Source organism: Somniosus microcephalus, chromosome 7, assembly GCF_052327205.1.
Source record: "Somniosus microcephalus isolate GS21.2 chromosome 7, FLI_Smic_1.0, whole genome shotgun sequence".
Taxonomy (NCBI): Eukaryota; Metazoa; Chordata; class Chondrichthyes; order Squaliformes; family Somniosidae; genus Somniosus; species Somniosus microcephalus.
Window position 1 is genome coordinate 86,483,414 of NC_140993.1, and position 19,342 is coordinate 86,502,755.

General features: G+C 44.0%; 1 protein-coding gene across 1 annotated transcript in view; it reads left to right on the forward strand.

Annotated features, from left to right (window-relative positions):
- calb1 (calbindin 1) overlaps positions 1-19,342 on the forward strand; it is a 69,342-nt gene that overhangs the window by 25,681 nt on the left and 24,319 nt on the right. The window contains exon 6 of the mRNA XM_085992707.1: positions 7,438-7,515. Within this exon, the coding sequence (XP_085848833.1) occupies positions 7,438-7,515 (78 nt within the window). The remainder of the gene's footprint in view (positions 1-7,437; positions 7,516-19,342) is intronic.

Below are 19,342 nucleotides of genomic sequence, written 5' to 3' on the forward strand. Positions count from 1 at the left end.
GACACTGTCTCGGGTATATGATTTGACGGTGAAGGGATGGCCAACACATGGCGACTCACTGTTGCCAGCATTCTCATCCAGAAGAGAACAGCTGTCAGTATGCCAGGGGACAGTAATGTGTGGATCCCAAGTGGTAATTCCACCCAAGTTAAGGGAGCGAGTGCTCAATGAGCTTCACGAAGGCCATCTGGGAGGGGTGAAAATGAAAAGCCTTGCTTGGGCTTATGTGTGGTGGCCGGGGATTGATCAACAAATCGAGGACCTAACAAAGAGCTGCTCAGGATGCCAGAAGGTCCAAAATGCACCACCACATGCCCCTCTACACCCATGGGAGTGGCCCTCCTCTCCATGGCAACGGGTGCAAATTGATTTTGCTGGTCCATTCATGGACTCAATGTTCTTAATAGCAGTGGATGTGCACTCGAAATGGCCTGAGGTGATCAAAATGCCCTCCATCACTACAGAGAAAACGATTGCAGTCCTCCGGACCATATTTGCCAGGAACGGCTTGCCAGAGCAGATTTGCTCTGATAACAGACCACAGTTTGTGTCCGAAGAGTTTCGGAAATTTATGAGATGGAATGGGGTAAGGCATTACACATCCGCCCCGTATCATCCAGCCACAAATGGATTGGCTGAGAGGTTCGTACAAACCTTTAAAAAGGCAATAAGGGCCATGTGCGATGATGAAATTCCACTACAGCATAAGGTGGACAATTTCCTGCTAGCCTACAGAAATGCGACACATGCAGTTACCAACCAGACCCCGGCCATGATGTTCTTTAACCGAAGGTTGAGATCTCGTCTGGATTTGCTCAGGCCAAATGTGCGAAGAAATGTTGAGGATAAGCAATTCCAGCACATCAATGAAAAGCCGACAAGGAGCTTCAATGTAGGACAACCAGTCTTGGCCCGCGACTACCGAACAGAGAAATGGCAACCCGGAACAATATGCACACGGCAGGGGCCACTAATGTGCACAGTGGATGTCGGGGAGAACATTGTGAGACGCCACGTCGACCAGATCCTAGAGTCACAGGAACGAGTCAACCCCATGTCTCGCATACCTGGGGATGAACCCGACATACTGGTAGCATCTACCCCAGAAACAGTAGCAGCGGAAACTGATGAACTAACCGACGGAAGGGGGGCAGAATCGCCTCCACACCAAGAACAAGACACTCAGGAAAGGCGCTATCCAGAAAGGATCAGGAAGCCGCCCCAAAGACTGAATCTATAAATGGAATATTTCAGTTAAATGTGCATGTTAAAGTGTTAACTGTTATTTGAATGTTATGGGTACTGTTAATCTAAAAGGGGAGGAATTGTAGTGTATGTACCTTTTTAAGAGAGAACTACTTTTACAGCTCCTGTATACTGTAGTACCGGCAGTGACCACACCTGTATATAAGCCTTGAGTATGCCTCTGTACTGTTAGTCTTTAGACTACCCTCCTCCAGTAAACACCTGTTGATTGTTAATCTACAGCCTCCGTCTAGTTATTGAAGAACACCGTACCTTAAAATTTACGGATTCAACACCGGCGAAGAGACTCGAGGTGTTCGGTGCCTTCCCGGATGTTTCTCCTCCACTTTGTGCGGTCTTGGGCCAGGGAGTCCCAGGTGTCGGTGGGGATGTTACACTTTTTCAAGGAGGCTTTGAGGATGTCCTTGAAGCGTTTCCTCTGCCCACCTGGGGCTCTCTTGCCGTGGGAATGTCGTATCGGGCATGCGGACAACGTGACCCGTCCATTGGAGCTGATCGAGCGTGGTCAAAGCTTTGATGCTGGGGATGTTGGCCTGAGCGAGAACACTGATGTTGGTGCGCCTATGCTGCCAATGGATTTGCAGGATCTTGCGGAGGAAGCGTTGGTGGTACCTCTCCAGTGCTTTGAGGTGCCTGCTGTACATGGTCCATGTCTCTGAGGCATACAGCAGGGCGGGTATCACTGCTGCTCTGTAGACCATGAGCTTAGCGCCGGGTTTGAGGTGCTGGTCTTCAAACACTCTCTTCCTCAGGCGACTGAAGGCTGCACTGGCACACTGAAGGCGGTGTTGGACTTCGTCATCGACGTCTGCCCTTGTTGACAGTAGGCTCCCGAGGTATGGAAAGTGGTCCACGTTGTCCAAGGCCTTGTCGTGGATTTTGATAATTGGGGGGCAGTACTGTGTGGCGGGGGCAGGTTGATAGAGGACCTTTGTCTTACGGATGTTTAGTGTAAAGCCCATGCTCTCGTACACTTCGGTGAAGGTGTTGACGATGGTTTGGAGTTCGACCTCCGAGTGAGCGCAGATGTAAGCGTCATCTGCATACTGTAATTCGAAGACAGAGGATGGGACGACCTTGGATCTGGACTGGAGGCGACGGAGTTTGAATAACTTCCCGTTTGTTCTGTAAATTAGCTCCACTTCAGTGTGGAGCTTACTGAGGTGAGATGGAGCATTGCAGCAAGGAAGATCGAGAAGAGCGTTGGTGCGATAACACAGCCTTGCTTGACCCTGGTTCGTACGTGAATTGGGTCTGTGGTGGAACCGTTGGTCAGGATCACAGCTTGCATGTCGTGAAGCAGGCGGAGGATGGTGACAAACTTTTGAGGGCAGCCGAATTTGAGGAGGACACTCCATAATCCCTCATGGTTAACAGTGTCAAAGGCCTTTGTGAGATCAAAGAAGGCCATGTACAGCAGTTGGTGCTGTTCCCTGCATTTCTCTTGTAATTGATGTGCGGTGAAGATCATGTCCATTGTGCCCCTTAGTGGGCGGAAACCGCATTGTGACTCTGAGCAGAGCTCTTCGGCCACTGGGAGAAGGCGATTGAAGAGGATTCTTGCGATGACTTTCCCTGTGGCAGACAGCAGGGAAACTCCTCTGTAATTACCGCATTCGGACTTGTCACCTTTCTTGAAGATCTAGAAACTGAAAATATAATAGAGTAGTCAGCACGGATTCCAAAAGGGAAGGTCATGTTTGACCAATTCTATTGAATTCTTTGAAGAAGACATGCAGTATACATGATATACTTGGATTTCTAAAAAGCCTTCGATAAGGTACCGCATAGAAGACTCATGACTAGGGTCAGAACAAATGGAGTCGGGGACAGGTAGCAGAATGCATAGCAAGCTAGCTACAAAACAGAAAACAGAGAGTAGGGGTTAAAGGTAGCTACTGAGATTGGCAAATGGTGGGAAGTGGTGCTGCAATCACTGTTGTTTACCATTTACATAAACGATTTGAACTCGGGGAATCAGAAGTACAATTTCAAAATTTGTGTATGACAGAAAATTGAAAGGGTGTAGCTAATACAGAGGAGGACTGCGACAAAATACAAGAAGACATTTGGGAGGAAAAATTTGGTTGCTTTGCGCCTCCTGTTAATGGGTCGGAAAGCAACAAGCGCCCGGGCATGGCGATGTGTGCGCTGCTCGCAAAACTGACCATTTTGCGGCAGCGCTAAACACTACCGCCACGATCTCCTGCGCCCGCAGATCGTGACGTCAGTCGAGCATGTAACGCCCCAGACCAGATATTGAGTGGCGCCCCCTGCCTTACCACCTGCCACTAGCAACAACAGGGTTAAGGGGAGGGACTGGGGGAGCGCTATTTAAAGGTGACCGCTTCCTGCCTTTTTTTGTCAGCGACATTTTTGCACCATGCATTCTGAGAGAGAGAGAGAGACTTCCAGAGCGATTCAACGCTGTGTGAAGGAGTTTTGGGTACTGAGCAGCACTTTGCAGGTTCATTTTGATTTGACCTTGCATCGATTTAGAAGAGGCTATGGGGGCTGCACTCTGAGCTCTTTCCCTGGGCCTCTCCATTGTTCTTTCCAACAGATTTGATGTACAGGTCTCTCCAGGCTGCGATTCAAGGCTGGAATGAGCAGGGTGTGAATGGGGAGCAAAATCAACCCTCCCCTTTAAGAACTGGCTGGCGCCAGTGTGTCTGTGTTCCATTGCTGACTGACATCACATGAGCTTCGTGAGCGTTCTGAGGTAGCGCCTCGCTCCTCGGCATTAGAGCCTTAAGAGAGGTGTGTAGCACCTGATTTAGCACTCCAATCACCTCCAGGGGTGATAGAAGTCAAGTTTGCAGTCGGTGCTAAACTTTGCGCCCGGCCGATAATTGCACCCCAAACGGGGTGATACTGAATTTCTCCTCCTAATAAACTTGCAGAATGGGCATGTAATTGACAATTGAACTTCAATATAGGTAAGTGTGAGGTAGTACATTTTGGTGGGAAGAATCAGGAGGCCACATACTCCTTGGAAAATAAGGGGGAAAAATCAGGGGAGGAGGCCTGCAATGGCGCAACGTTACACGCCGACGTGCGTGGCGCTGTTGCACGTAGCGCCGCGATCTTCAGTTGTAGTGCCCCAAGAAGGAGGTGGAGCGCTTCCAGTAGCTCTCCACCTCCTGCTTGGGGCGCTACTAATGAATTTCCGGCGGAGGGGCGCTAACCTTTTTGGGACACTAAAATTAACGCCCCGGCGACATTAGCGCCACAAAAGGGGCGCCACCCAATTTTTCCCCCTCAGTGTCGAAATGGGGTAGAGGAATAGAGGGATCTGTGGGTACATATACATAAATCACTAAAAGTAGCAACGTAGGTTAATAAGGCAATTAAAAAAAACAAAGCATTGGGATTCATTTCTAGAGGGATAGAATTGAAAAGCAAAGAAGTTATGTTGAGCTTGTGTAGAACCTTGGTTAGACCACACTTGAAGTATTATGAACAGCTCTGGTCTCCATATTTTAAAAAGGACACTCGCCATGGCTTCTTTGACAGCACCTCCCAAACCTGCGATCTCTACCACCTAGAAGAACAAGAGCAACAGGCGCATGGGAACACCACCACCTCCAAGTTCCGCTCCAAGTCACACACCATCATGACTTGGAAATATATCGCCGATCTTTCATCGTCGATGGGTCAAAATCCTGGAACTCCCCACCTAACAGCCCTGTAGGAGTACCTTCACCACATAGACTGCAGTGGTTCAAGAAGGCGGCTCACCACCACATTCTCAAGGGCAATTAGGGATGGGCAATAAATGCTGGCCTTGCCAATGATGCCCAAATGCCGTGAATGAATAATAAAAAATAAAAAAGTTGAGGCGAATAGCATAGATGCAATTAAGGGGAAGCTAGATAAGCGCATGAGGGAGAAAGGAATAGAAGAATATGTTGATGGGGTTAGATAATGAAGGGTGGGAGGAGGCTCGTGTGGAGCAGAAACACCAACATGGACATGTTGGGCTGAATGGCCTGTTTCTGTACTATAAATACTTGATAATACTTTGTACAAAAATGATATTGCAGCTATTGAAAGGATATAGAAGAGAGCAACCAGAATGATTGAGGGGATGGAGGGATTGGATTATGAGCAGCAATTATGTAAATTGGGTATATTCTCACTGGAAAAGAGATGGTTGAGAGGTGATATGATTGCTATTTTTAGGATTTGAAAGAGACTAGATAATGTAGACTCCCTAGGGAGATGGTGGAAACAGTATTGATTCATTCAAATGCAAGTTAAATAGATTTCTTTCAGAAAATAACATTTTGGGATACAGTATATGAGTAATTTGAGGCATGATACGTGATAAATGTAACATGCAAGGGAGGAAAAAGATGACTTTGGACCTATGGTTCCCAAAGCTCTCCACCATTGGAGAATGATTGCTCTGATTAGTGAATAAATCCATTATCATTTTATCATGTGACTACCAGGATGGTAGAAGACAAACTAGATGGACCTTAGTCTTTTTTCATCTCGCAATTCCTCTGGTCCTATGGAGGTGGGGGGTTGGATTAGAAATCATTAGTGGCAAGAAGTTTCTTTGTGGTGGGGGTGGGGGTTCCATCAACAAATAACTTTGCATATATTGAAAATGTTACCTAGTGGAGGTTGGGAATCCAAAAATGTATGCACAGTGTGAAACCCATCAGGTTGAAGTGTTTCAGGGCCATCTTTGGCCTAGTATGAACACAAACATAAAGTGAAAGTACAGTTTTATCTTTGTGAGCAAGATATACAGCAGTGGCAGGGCCAGAGCGATGAAATTGTGGTTTAAATAATATGGAATTTAAAGAGGACTTACCTTCAAGCACCTTTACCAATACGTCCCCCGGGCTCCAGCAAATTCATGAGTATAACACTGCTTGGTGGCAAATGATAGGAATTGTTGCAAAGGTTCAGATACACAGATTTGCATTAGTTAATTGGCAGCAACTGCTAGGTAGGTCCCATTGTAGTTAACCACAGGTATCAGCTATGGCTCAGTGACAACACTCTCGTGTCTGGGTCAGAAGGTTGTGGGTTCAAGTCCCGCTCCAGCAATTTAAGCACAAAATCTAGGCTGACACCTCAGTGCAGTATTGCTGGCAATGCTGTCTTCCAGATGAGACATTAAACCGAGGCCCCATCTGCCCTCTCAGGTGGATGTAAACAATACCGTGGCTTCTCTCTGAAGAAGAGTAAGAGAGTAATTCTGGCCAATATTTATCCCTCAACCAACTTCACCAAAACAGATTATCTGGTCATTACCTCATTGCTGTTTGTGGGACCTTGCTGCACACAAATTGGCTGCTGTGTTTCCTACATTACAACAGTAACTACACTTCAAAACACTTGGCTGCAAAGGTGCTTTGGGCATCCTGAGGTCCTGAAAGGCGCTATATAAATGCAAGTTCTTGCTTTCTCTTTTACTTTTACCTGTCTCATAATGCGACCCTCACATTGCCACCTACAGGCACAATACCAAGAGCATGTTGCAACCATTTTTAATGGTATATCAATTATACTTCCGCAAGTGTGCTGTGATTCAGTGATTTATGCACTGATTAGTCATGCTAGAGACATGGCTGGAACTTGTAATCTTTACACTCATCCACCTTCTGTGCATCAGATTAGTGAGGATCACTTCCAATGTAACAAACAACATTGCATGCTCTCTGCAGCATGGCTAAGTTTGCAGAATTTTAACAAATCATATGATATATCACTTAAACCCTAATGAATTTCAAATCTATATGATGCTAAATTAATAAAACAAAATTAATCTAAGCCTAGTAATCAAATTACTTTGTGACATTTGTAATGCATTAGTGTGTTCCTATGAAATTCCTCTGTGTGCTCTTTAACACATTCAATAGGCCACTTACTTTAAATGGGTTAACTAATAGCTAAATAATACAGATAATTTTCATGTGTATGTACTAATGTGTTTGTTACAAATATCTCAAAGCAGTTTCAATCTTTATCCCATCTCTCCTGTATTTGGCAAGATATTGATTTTTATTATTTATAACTCAAAATAAAATGATAAAGGACTTATACTGTAAGGGCCATAACGAAACAGAAAAATGGACTTCAATATAGATGTGATTGACATTAGAAACAACTTACGAGATCTTAATGTGTTGCTGTAATCTTTTTTAACAGAGTTTTCTTCGAGATTTACTAAAGAAAGCAAATAGGCCTTTTGATGAAGTGAAGCTAGAAGAGTATACTCTGACAACGGTAAGAGGAAAATTCTATTAATTTGCTACAGCAATGTTTAATGATGGAAGAATAGTTTGTTATAGCATATACATGTGACAGCTTTTCCTGTTAGGCTGAATATCCATTTTTAGGATTTAGCAAAGAAAATTGTTGCTTACAGAGTAATACTAATTATGGAAATATTAATGACGTCACAACTGAATCAAAGTGAAAATTCACTGCAAGGGTGTAACGAGATTTTTAAGATGATGAATTCATTTAACAAAAAATGAAAACAAAATGCATTTTTACAAGCTTTGTACATAATTCTATACATCAAAATTCTACAGTTACATACACTCAAAGCTTATTAATAGTTTAAAGATGACAACTTTTTGATTGAATAAAAATTAGTTCAGCGCTTCCAAAATCTCCATATCACTGGCATTTAGCAAAAAGGCTAAACATGTGAACATATGGAAAAGAACAAGAAAAGACCAACTGACCCATCCAGCTTTTCTCATCCAGATGTCGTGCAGCCTACATGCATCATCCCCCTCCCCTGCTAAGCAATCTCCTAGAAGAGGTAAAGAAAAAAGAAAAACCTTAGGCCAAAAAAGCTCTGGGAAATTTCTTGTTGATCCACTAAGGCAATGAAGCAAACTCGAGGAGGCTTCAGTTACAATAATAATTACAGCTATTCCTCCATTTACCTTCTGTAACTTGAGATGACCTGAACTCTCAGGAATTCATCCAGCTTGCTTTTGAAGGACTGCAGTGAATTCATACTTGCCATACATTTTGGTCATCTATTTCAGAGGTCACTGACTCTCTGTGAAAAGAAGTACTTCCTGGCATCCAACTTAACTTTATGTTATACTGATGCCCTTAGTTCTCCCATTCCTATCTAACTCAAATAACCTATCTAGTCCCTCCATTTTAAAAACTTCAATCATACCACCTTCAATTCTATGCTTCTCCAATGGAAAAAAGCCCCAGTTCCCTAATCTTTGCCTTATAGCTAAGAGCGGTAAGATTAGGCATCATTCTGGTGGCCATCCTTGGGACCTTCTCCAGAACCTTGCTATGCCCCGCCATGTGGGACCAAAACTGAACTCTCCATTTAATTTAAATGGATGTAAAATCAGGTACCGTGGATCAATAATTTCTCAAATAGAGCTCCCTGCAAGCATTTCTCTAGGCTGGAAGTGCCTGATTGGGAAATCAGCCTTATAGTTATACTTAAAAAATAAATGGTTATTTTTACCACTTAGAAATATGAAACTGTTTATAGCAAAAATAATTTAGTAGGCAGAACAAGAGGATTAAAAATCTCAGGCTAACTTTCGGTTCTTTGTACAGAAATGAAAAAATAGATGCAAGTGATCATTGGCAGTAATATATTTTTTGTTAATAGGATAATTTTCCAACTTTGTTCTCTCAATGGAGTGCATAATGAAACTTGGGCACACATGCAATTCAACTTTAAATGGTTGGAAAATCATACAGGAAGCCTCCAAAATTATGTGCCCCAGTTAGTGAGGTTCCCCATTAGCAAAGTGGTGTTGGAAATTATCCCTATTTTTTGTACTCATTCTTATTCCTATGCAGTAAAGCCATGCGTCACCGATCAGACTGATTAGGGAGTCTCAAAGTACTTCCCAGTGAAGGTGATAAAAAATGTAACAGCATGCTGTACAATCTTGTCATGGAGATGGGCCTCACCAGGGAACTGGATAAGCAGCAGCAGCAAGGCTTAGAAGGGTAGGAGGACAATACTGCACAACCACAGACACATGCAGAGGTAATCATTGCCCAGATCTTCAAGTCAGAGAGTCATAGGCCGCGATTAATCCCCTTGATGCGGCTTGGGGGCAGGACAGCTGCCTTCCGGGTTCCAATCCCACCCCCAATAACGTCCGACACACAGACGTGATTTTGCATCAATTAATCTCATTAAGCCTGCACTGTGGGCTTGCCGGCCAATTAGCTGAATGCCGGTGTCAGATGACGTCAGTTGATGATGTGTCATCTGCCGGTTTTCTTAAAGGGGCCACGCACAATTTTTTTTTGACAGCAGATTTTTCAGTGTTTGACAGCATTGAGGTGCTGCAAACACAGACAATCACTGTACAAAGGTGAGCCCTTGTACCCAGGCTCTCCAGTGACTCCCTTCTTAGGCTAGAACAGATGGCAGCTGCAGGTGAGGTTACAGAAGCGATCTGTCACTGGTGAGAGAAGTTCTCCCAATGAGGTGAGACTACACAAACAATTCAAAACTTGTCACCTACAGAAAAGTCTAAGTACATTAAAAATGATTTTCCCAATATTTTCTTACCTCTGAAACTCACCAGTGTACCATTGGATCCTTCACACCACTTCTGCAGCTGTCATCAATGCAGAAACATTACAGTAGACCCACAGCACACCATACTTACCTGGCATGGTGTCCGGACGTCGGGAAGCCCGCAGTAGACCTGTGAAAATTGCAAAAAGCCTCTTAACTGCCTGTTAGCAACCTGTTAACAAGCAGTTAAGTGCTTATAATCCTCTTCCCGCCGCTAGGTGTCGGGTCCATGCGCAAATTGGGGGCCCGACACCTGGGAAGATTATTTGGAGGCGGGATGACAGCAGGTTTCCGACCCGCTGTCAATCTTTGCGATTTTGCCAGATGTCCCGCCTCCTGAGCGCCAGCAAAATTCCGGCCATAGAGTCATAACAGCACAGAAGGAGGCCATTTGGCCCATCGAGTTTGTGCCGGCTCTCTGTAGGGCAATCCAGTCAGTCCCATTCCCCCGCTCTATCCCCATAGCCCTGCATGTTTATTTCCCTCAAGTACCTATCCAGTCTCCCCTTGAAAACATTGAGTGTCTCCGCTTCCACCACTTCTGTCGGCAGCGAGTTCCAGGTCTTCACCACTCGCTGTGTAAAAAAGTTTTTCCTCACGTCCTCCATGTATCTCTTGTCCAAAACCTTAAATCTGTGTCCCCTAGTCTTTGTACCGTCAACTAGTGGGAACAGCCTTTCCCCGTCTAGCCTATCCAAACCCGTCATAATCTTGTACACCTCTATCAAATCACCCCTCAACCTCCTTTGCTCTGATGAAAACAAATCCAGCTTCTCCAACCTGTCCTTGTAGCTAAGATCCCCCATCCCCGGAACCACTCTGGTAAATCTCCTCTGCACCCTCTCAAGGGCCTTCACATCCTTCCTAAAGTGTGGTGACCAGAACTGGACGTAACCTGCACTTTATAAAGGTTCAGCATAACTTCTCTACTTTTGTACTCAATACCTCTATGTATGAAACCCAAGATCCCATATTCTTTGCTAACCACTCTCTCAATATATCCTGCTACCTTCAGGGACCTATACACATTAACTCCCAGGTCCCTCTATCCCTGCACATTCTTTAAAACTGTGCCATTAAGTGTACATTGCCTCTCCCTGTTCCTTCTCTCCCTGTTCCTTCTGCCAAAATGCATCACCTCACACTTCTCTGTATTAAATTCCATCTGCCACTTGTCTGCCCATTCTACCAGCCTTTCTATGTCCTGTTGCAGTCGATTGGTATCATCTTCACTGTTTGCCACACCCCCAAGTTTGGTGTCATTGGCAAATTTAGAAATTCTACTTTGTATTCCAATATCCAGGTCATTTATATATATCAAAAAAAGCTTTGTGGTTGTTCATTTTAACTTTCTATTGGACACATTTAAAATTGGAAACTACACTTCAAAAAATACTTCAAGTACTTTACTCAAAAAGTAAAGTGCTTTGGGATGTCTTGAGGTTATGAAATGTGCTATAAAAATGGAAGTTCTTTCTTTTAACAGTTTAATTAAGTCTCAGAAGTGCATATGTTCATTTTGGTCTACTTCTTAAATATGAAACTTCATTTCTGTGCAATAAAATGGCAAACCTTCAAATATATCCCAAGTGACATAGAGAACGTATGCTGTAGAGTGAATGTGGTAGAAGTCTTCAAGGTTTTTTCCCTCTGGTGTTTTAAATTACCCTTGTGATTCATGAAGCTCCACATACTGCTTCTACTGGTGCCCTATCAGTGCTCCTCTAACTTAGGGATTAGCAGTGGTGGCTGCTTGCTCAGCGAACTAGTGAGATACCCAGGATTCAGACGTTGAACTCCCTGTTTCTGCATCTAATTTGTAATCATGCCACGAGTGCCTTGTCCTGTCTCTGGGGGCTGATTTCTTTGAGATGGTCCCTCCAACTACTTATGCAAGCCTATTTGTTAGCATAGCTCTGTTGCTGACATTACTGTCATTCATTAACTCCTACAGATCTTTACATCTGCCACTCCTGGAGGCCACCCCCTCCTGAGAGCAAATGATTTTTCTGGGCGTAGAACAGCAGGCCTTAATTAAACCTTGGAATTCCATTTTTTGGATGTCTTTGAGTATTATCTAAGCAGCCAAAGTCAGCCTTATTTCCTACTTGGGGCTTGAACCAGTGTGAGCACTGTGATGGTCCAACTGCTGTGTATGTGACCTGTATAACTACAGCCAATACTCACATCACTCCTACTTAATAGCAGTCTCCACTACTAACAACCATTCATCCATCTGTTCCACTACCACGAATATGGTGTAGTGTTCTCTGTTGGTAAGCTGGTCCACCACAGTGGATATGCATCCATAGGTATCTCAAAAAGGGGAATTCAGCAAAGAAGACTTCCAGCCTGCACCTGGAAATCATACAAAATAGGAATTATTAGTACATACCAGGGGACTCATCCAGCCCTCTATCTTCAGCAAGACCAGCGTGGTCCAAAATTTCAACTCCGCATGAATTGTCTCATACATTCTTCATTTACCTGTAGTAGCAAAGCCTTTTCTTAGGGTGTCCACCACATATTCCACCTCTTGCCCTGTTACTCATTGAAATGTTGGCCTTCAAAACATAAGAATAGTGTTAATTAATGTCTCATTAATTAATTTGGCTCCTGTTCCAATTAACATTACATTCATTAATGTAGCTGAGTATTCACGTTGTTGTTTTCATTCCTAACTTTAAAAAGTCAATGTTAAAAGCTTCTCAATATATACCCAGGTACATATTAGGGTAGCCTTGGCGTTGCCTGGAATGACATTCATTAATGTGACTGAGCTTTTACTTATTTTCCATTCATAACTTTAAAAAGTTAAAGGTAAAAATATCCACCATACATTTACCCCGTATCCATATTAGACACCCTCATGTACCACCCGGCATTATGTTCATTAATGTGACATGAGCTTGTTTCATTCAAAATTTAAAAAAATTAGTTATAAGCATCAACGATATACATCACTCTTACCCATGTTAAGAAAGGATGATATTCATGGCTTACCTTGATGCTCTTTTCCAAGTATTTATTTTGCACTTCCTCCCACATCCTGAAAGTGGTTGACCCTGAGTTCACCCAGTTTGTAACATATTGCCAAATTTTCTGAGTCTAGAGCAGAGGTTTCCAAACTGCAGGAGGGGAGGCGTGTGTGGTGGGGACGGGGTGTGGGAGGAGGACAGGATGGCTCCAACCTCGTATAGCCAGAGGAGATGCTTCAAAAGTCTGAATCTCTTTAAATTTTAAAGAAACTGAGCAAATTTAATTTTAAATTCAAAGAGAAAGTATACAATACAATACAATACAATACAAATCGCTTTATTGGCATGATAAGGTACATCTTATGTTGCCAAAGCATCAAAATACATTTATGGTTGAACACATAAACGCGGTTCCATTCATACAGTGTATAAACAGGTATATCCCTGAGTTTATAAATATACATTCGCCTTGTTTATATATACTCTTGTCTTAGTTTACTGGTTGTCCCTCTGTTCATGGCAAGCTGTAACATAGTGTGCCGCCAGTGTTACACAGCTTCTCTCCTCCCCCAGTAGGAATGGGAGTTTTTGGTTGTCAGTCAGATTTCTGAATTCAGGGCATATTTGTGAGAATTTTTGGTAGAAATTCTCTCTGATGCCCTGATATTTTCCACAGGCTGTGAGGAAGTGCATCTCTGTCTCAACTACTCCCTGACTGCAGTGAGAGCATATCCTGTCTTCTCTTGGCAGCCTGGTCTGCCTGTGTCTGCCTTTTTCGATCGCTAGGCTATGTTCGCTAAGTCTGTACCTTGTCAAGGTTCTTCTCAGTTTGTTATCCTTTACCATGGTCAGGTAATCAGCTATGTTGTATTGTCTGTTTAGGTCCAAGTAGCAATTGAGTTTGCTTTGGGTTTTTGTTGTTTCTGCCCAATATGACAGATATTTTTCCTTTTGTTTAGCGACGATTGTGTTGGGTCGAATTCTTTGTGTTACCCTGTCACTGTCCTGGGACTGGTTATTGTTAGTATTGTTATTAGTTACTTTATTGAGTCCCAGGACTAGTTGACTGAGGGTATTCTTCTTTATGGTCAACTCTTGGCATTTCAGGGCGTCGTAGTGATAGCATTGGGGGTTGCTCATTTGTAGGTGATTCCAAAATTTGGTGGCTCTTTTTTGGATAGTGATTATTAATGGGTATTGGCCTAGTTCCGCCCTGCATGCGTTGTTTACTGTTTTCCTTTGAGTCCGGAGGATACTTTTACAGAATTCCGCATGTAGGATCTCAATTGGGTGTTTGTCCCATTTTGCAAAATCTTGTTGTGTTAGTGGTCCCCAGACCTCACTGCCATAGAGTGCAATTGGTTCAATTACTGATTTGAAAATTTTGAGCCAAATGCTAATTGGGATTTCTATTTGGATTGATTTTTTGATGGCATAGAAAGCCCTTCTTGCTTTCTCTTTCAGTTCATTCACAGCCAGTTTGAAGTTTCCCGTAGAACTGATTTTTAAGCCCAAGTATGTGTAGTGAGTGGTTTGTTCAATTTTGGTTGTTCCTACTGTGAAATTTATTGTGGGTCCATGTTGTTTGGATCTTTGCTGGAACACAAGGACTTTGGTTTTTTGGGGATTTATTGTCAGGGCCCAAGTCTGGCAGTACGACTCCAGCAGGTCCAGGTTCTGCTGTAGACCCTCCTTAGTTGGTGACAGCAGAACCAGGTCGTCGGCATAGAGGAGGAATTTAACCTTGGATTCATATAGGGTGAGGCCGGGTGCTGTAGATTGTTCAAGTAGTTTTGCCAATCCATTAATGTGAATATTAAAGAGTGTCGGTGAGATTGGCGAGCCCTGCGTCACCCCCCGCCCCTGTGGGAATTATTTTGTTTGTTTGTCTCCAATTTTAACTGCACATTTATTGTTTGTATACATTGATTTAATTACATCATATGTTTTCCCTCCTACCCCGCTTTCGATAAGTTTCAGGAATAAACCGTCATGCCAGATGGAGTCGAAAGCCTTCTGGAAATCTACAAAGCATGCGTAGATTTTGCTTTTGTTATGGTGAACGTGTTTGTCAATTAGGGTCTGTAGGGTGAAGATATGATCGGATGTTCTATAGTTTGGCAGGAATCCAATTTGGCTTTTACTCAAGACATTGTGCTCTTCAAGGAAGTTTATAAGTCTTTTGTTTATGATGCTACAGAATACCTTCCCCAGGTTACTGTTTACACAGATGCCTCGATAGTTGTTTGGGTCGATTTTGTCCCCACTTTTGTATATGGGTGTTATGAGTCCTTTGTTCCAGATGTCAGGGAAATAACCGACACTCAGAACCAAGTTGAAGAGTTTTAGGATAGCCAGTTTCAGTTTGTCGTCTGCGTGTTTAATCATCTCGTTTAGTATGCCATCTGTCCCGCAAGCTTTTCCTGGTCGCAGGTCCTTGAGTTTTTCAAGAAGTTCTTTTTCTGTTATTATGGCGTCTAGCGGGTTTTGGTTATCTTTTATGGCCATTTCAAGCTTTTCTAGTTTTTTGCGTATTTGGTGTTGCTCTAGTCTTAGTGTGTTTTTCTGGTATAATTTTTCAAAGTGGTTTACCCATGTGTCCCCATTTTGAATGGACAAATCGTCGTGTTGTTTTTTGTGTAGTGTTTTCAAGTTGTCCCAGAAACAATTCGACTCAATGGATTCCTCCATGGAGCTGAGTGTATTCTTAATAAATTGCTCTTTTTTGGTCCTGAGTGTGTTTCTGTATTGTGTTAGCGTCTGACAATAAGTAAGGCGTAATTCCTCGTTTTCTGGATGTCTGTGTTTTTGGTTTGATAGTTTTCTAAGTTTTTTCCTCATGTTATGGCAATCGTGGTCAAACCATTTTTCATAGTTTTTTGTTTTGGGTTTGTTCTTGCGAGCTTTCAAGTTTGCATTTGTTGCCAAATGATCAAAAATATTGTTTAGTTTACTAACTGCCCGGTTTATGCCTTCTTTATTGTGAGTGTATATGTTATCCAGAAAGGTGTCTAAGAGAGCTTGAGTTGATGCATTGCTAATTGTTTTCTGGTATTTTTCCGTGTCATTTTTGGCCCATCTGTACGATTTTTTGGTGTTGTACAGTTTACTGGGTTGTGTTTCTATGTTGTTTGTTTCTGTCTTTTTGAGAAACATAGTAATTTGGCTGTGATCTGACAGTGTTGTTTGTGGTTTGACTGTGAATGCTCTGAAAGAGGATGGGTCCAAGTCTGTAATCATATAGTCTACTGTGCTGCAGCCAAGAGGTGAGCAGTAGGTCGATCTTCCTAGGAGGTCTCCTATGAACCTACCATTGACAATGTACAGACCCAGGTTTCGACAGAGCTGTAGTAGCTGTTTACCGTTGGTATTTGACTGCTTGTCGCAGTTATGCCTGTATGGAAGGGAAGGGATGTCAAAGTGGTTATTCCCGAATACGTAATTGTTTCCCTGATTATTGGTGAAGTCTGGTTCTTCGCCCGTTCTTGAATTGAGGTCCCCACAGATCAACACGTTCCCCTGGGCCTGGTATTGGATAATTTCCCCCTCAATGTTGGAGAAGGTGTCCTCATTGTAGTACGGGGAATCGATTGGAGGGATATAAAGTGCGCAAATGTAAACATCTTGGGTGTTTGAGATAATCTCCCTCTCAAGTTTGAGCCACATATGGCTTTCGCCCTTTTTTATAAATTTGATGTAATTCTTAAGTTCTGTTTTAAACCAGATCAGTATGCCTCCGGAGTCTCTGCCTTGGGTTACACTTGGTAATTTATTGGAGGGGACCACTAGCTCAGTGTACCCTTGGGGACAACCGGTGTGTCCTTTTCCTTTATACCAAGTTTCCTGTAAAATTATAATATCTAGATCTTTAGTTTCCTCTATGAACTCTGGGGTCCTACTCTTCACTTCTCGCACTGAAGAGCGTAGACCTTGGATATTCCAGGTCGAAATATATAAGGATTTCATGTTAAGTTTTATCTTTTTCTATGATAGGTTAAAGAGTGGTACGTGTTTGTCGTGTCTAAGTGTGGGGGAAAAAAAAGATCACCCCAGTTGTCTACAAAAGTTAATACAATTTGGTTACAGTTCTTTTCTATTAATTAGTCCTTGATCCATAAGGCGGAAGTAGATGCTGCTGCACATCTGCTTATTGTCTCTTAATGGATTGTTTCTGTCTGAGGTATTGCGTACGTCCTGTGCATCTCTCCCTCTGTCTGGCTGGGAGCAGTCCTATTCCCCTGTGGGACAGGAGTGGTGCAGGTCTGATAATGTTGTTTTGCATGGGGATCCTCTCCGGTCTCGGTTGGTGTGGTGGTGGTCTTTGTAGTGTTCCTGATATGTACCCCGCTGATCTCTGGTTGTCGGGGGGGGGTCCTCTTGGAGTCTGGGTATGGACCCGGTTAAAAGCGACGTCCTTCAGGGCTTTAGCAAAGATCGATATTTTTTGCCTTTGGATGTGGACGTGGTCGTAAAGACATTCTTCATCGAGGGTGGGGTGTTGGGCCAGGTGTACGTTGTGGTTTGATTCGCATTCTGTTGCTATGCTGGCATTTATCTCATGAATTGTGTTGTTGTTGAAGTCTGTTCTCGGCAATATTGTGGAAACAGTGATTCTAGTGTTTGGAAATGTACTGCTTGCCTTCCTAATCATTGCTCTGAGCGATGTTGCTACCTCTTTCTGTTTGGCCTTTAGGTCATTTGTGCCCGTGTGTATTATTATGTGTTGGGGGGAGCCTAATCTGGCTTTGGTCAGCCATCCCATGGCTCTGTCTGTTGTTGGGCACCAAATCTTTTCTATTTTACTTCTAGGGAAGAGCTTTTTCTCCCATAGAAATTTCCCATTTGAGTCTATGAGTATTACGACGTCAGCCTTGTTTGTGTTTACTGTCTGGTGGCTTTCGCCTGGACTCATAGTGTGTGTGCTGGGCTGGGGTGTCTGGTGTGTGCGTACCTCTTGTGAGCGGCTCGCTTGTGGTTCCATGGTGGTGGGGGAAGATTGCGAGTCAGTATACTGGTCGGTCTGTGTGGCACCCCTTGTATTGTGTGTCTGTTGCTTTTGTTCCGTGTGGGAGTGCAGCCGTTCCGTCCGGCTCTGTCTTGTCTTATCTCTAGTCTCTGGTTGCTGGTCTAATGGTGTTTTCTCTCCTCTATGGCTCTCTTCTTTTTCCTGCAGCTCTTTCACCTGATTCTTAAGTAGATTCACCTGGTTATCAAGTCTATTCAGCTCTCTCTTGTGTCTCTCCCTCTCCTGCTTTTGTTTGTCATTCAATTTGAGGACCTCCTCTCTAAGTTTAACCATCTCTATCTCTAATTGATTAAATTTATCTTTTGGTTGTATCTGGCTGTGTGATCCCGGGGTATGTGTCTGGTCAGCCCTGGAAGGCTCACTCACTTCCTGGCTAAGCTGGTCGGCCCTGGAGGGCTCACTCACTTCCTGGCTATGCTGCTCTTCTCTTGGTGGGCTGGGAATGGTAGGGGGACTATGTGTGGCTTCCTCCGTGGTAGTTATGCTGGGGTTTGTCAGTTGTATCGTGTGGCTGTGGTTCCCCGGGGTTAGTGTCTGGTTTGAACTGTGTGGCTCGTTCATCCCTTGACCATGCAGATTTTCTCCTGGTAAGTTGTCAATGTTGGGGGGAGTGCGGGCCACTCTGGGGCTGTTCATTCCCCTCGTAGTTGATCTTTTCAGTGTCCTGAAGGCCGTTGCAAATTTGTCGAGGTTGCCTTGCACTAATATTGTTCCGGTATTGTACGCGTTGACAGTCGTGATTGAACTGTCTCCTGGTGTGTTAATTTTCATTATGGACCCATTTGCGGTATTTTTTAGCTTAACACTGGTATAGTGTGATTTTATTGCTCTGATCCAAGCCGCTGGCTGATCTGAGTAGAATATGAGGTTACTTTTTGTCCCATTGTTATAACAGTCAGTAAAGAGAGTTTCTGGTTTTTCTCTCATCTGAGCATGCTTGATCGTTTTTATAGCTTTTTTTGTGGTGTTGGGGGGAATCTGGAAGCGGGGCTGTTGTGGATCTTCTGATTCGCTCATTTTTGGTAAAGTATTGTTGATCTTAGAATAAGCTTTTCTGGGGCCCCGGGTTTGGTGTTACCCTCTCCCTGTTCGCGAACTTTCCCGGTCCCCCTCTCCGACCCCGTGGTCCCTGGGCCTCGGCTCCTGGGTTCACCCTTCTCAGGTCTGAGTCTGTGAGCCGCTGTTTCCCGGTGCCTTCGGGCTGTTCCCCTCCCCCTCAGAGGTCTCTGGGCCTCTGTTTCGGCCTGGCTCCTCGGGCCTTTCCCTGGGCCTCCCTCCCTGGGCCCTGTACTCACGGTCTTGGTTGCGAGCCTTCTGGTTGCTCTCCTTCTCCTCAGAGGTCTCTGTGCCTGCTGGCCTGGCTCCTCGGGCCTTTCCCGTGCTGGATTGTTGGGCTGCTGCCCGAGTCCCCTCGGCTGTGCCGATTGCTGGATTTCCGGGCTGCGTTCCGAATCTCCTCGGCTGTGCCGATTTCTGGGATGCGGCCCGAGTCCTCTCCGCTGTGCCCATTGCCGG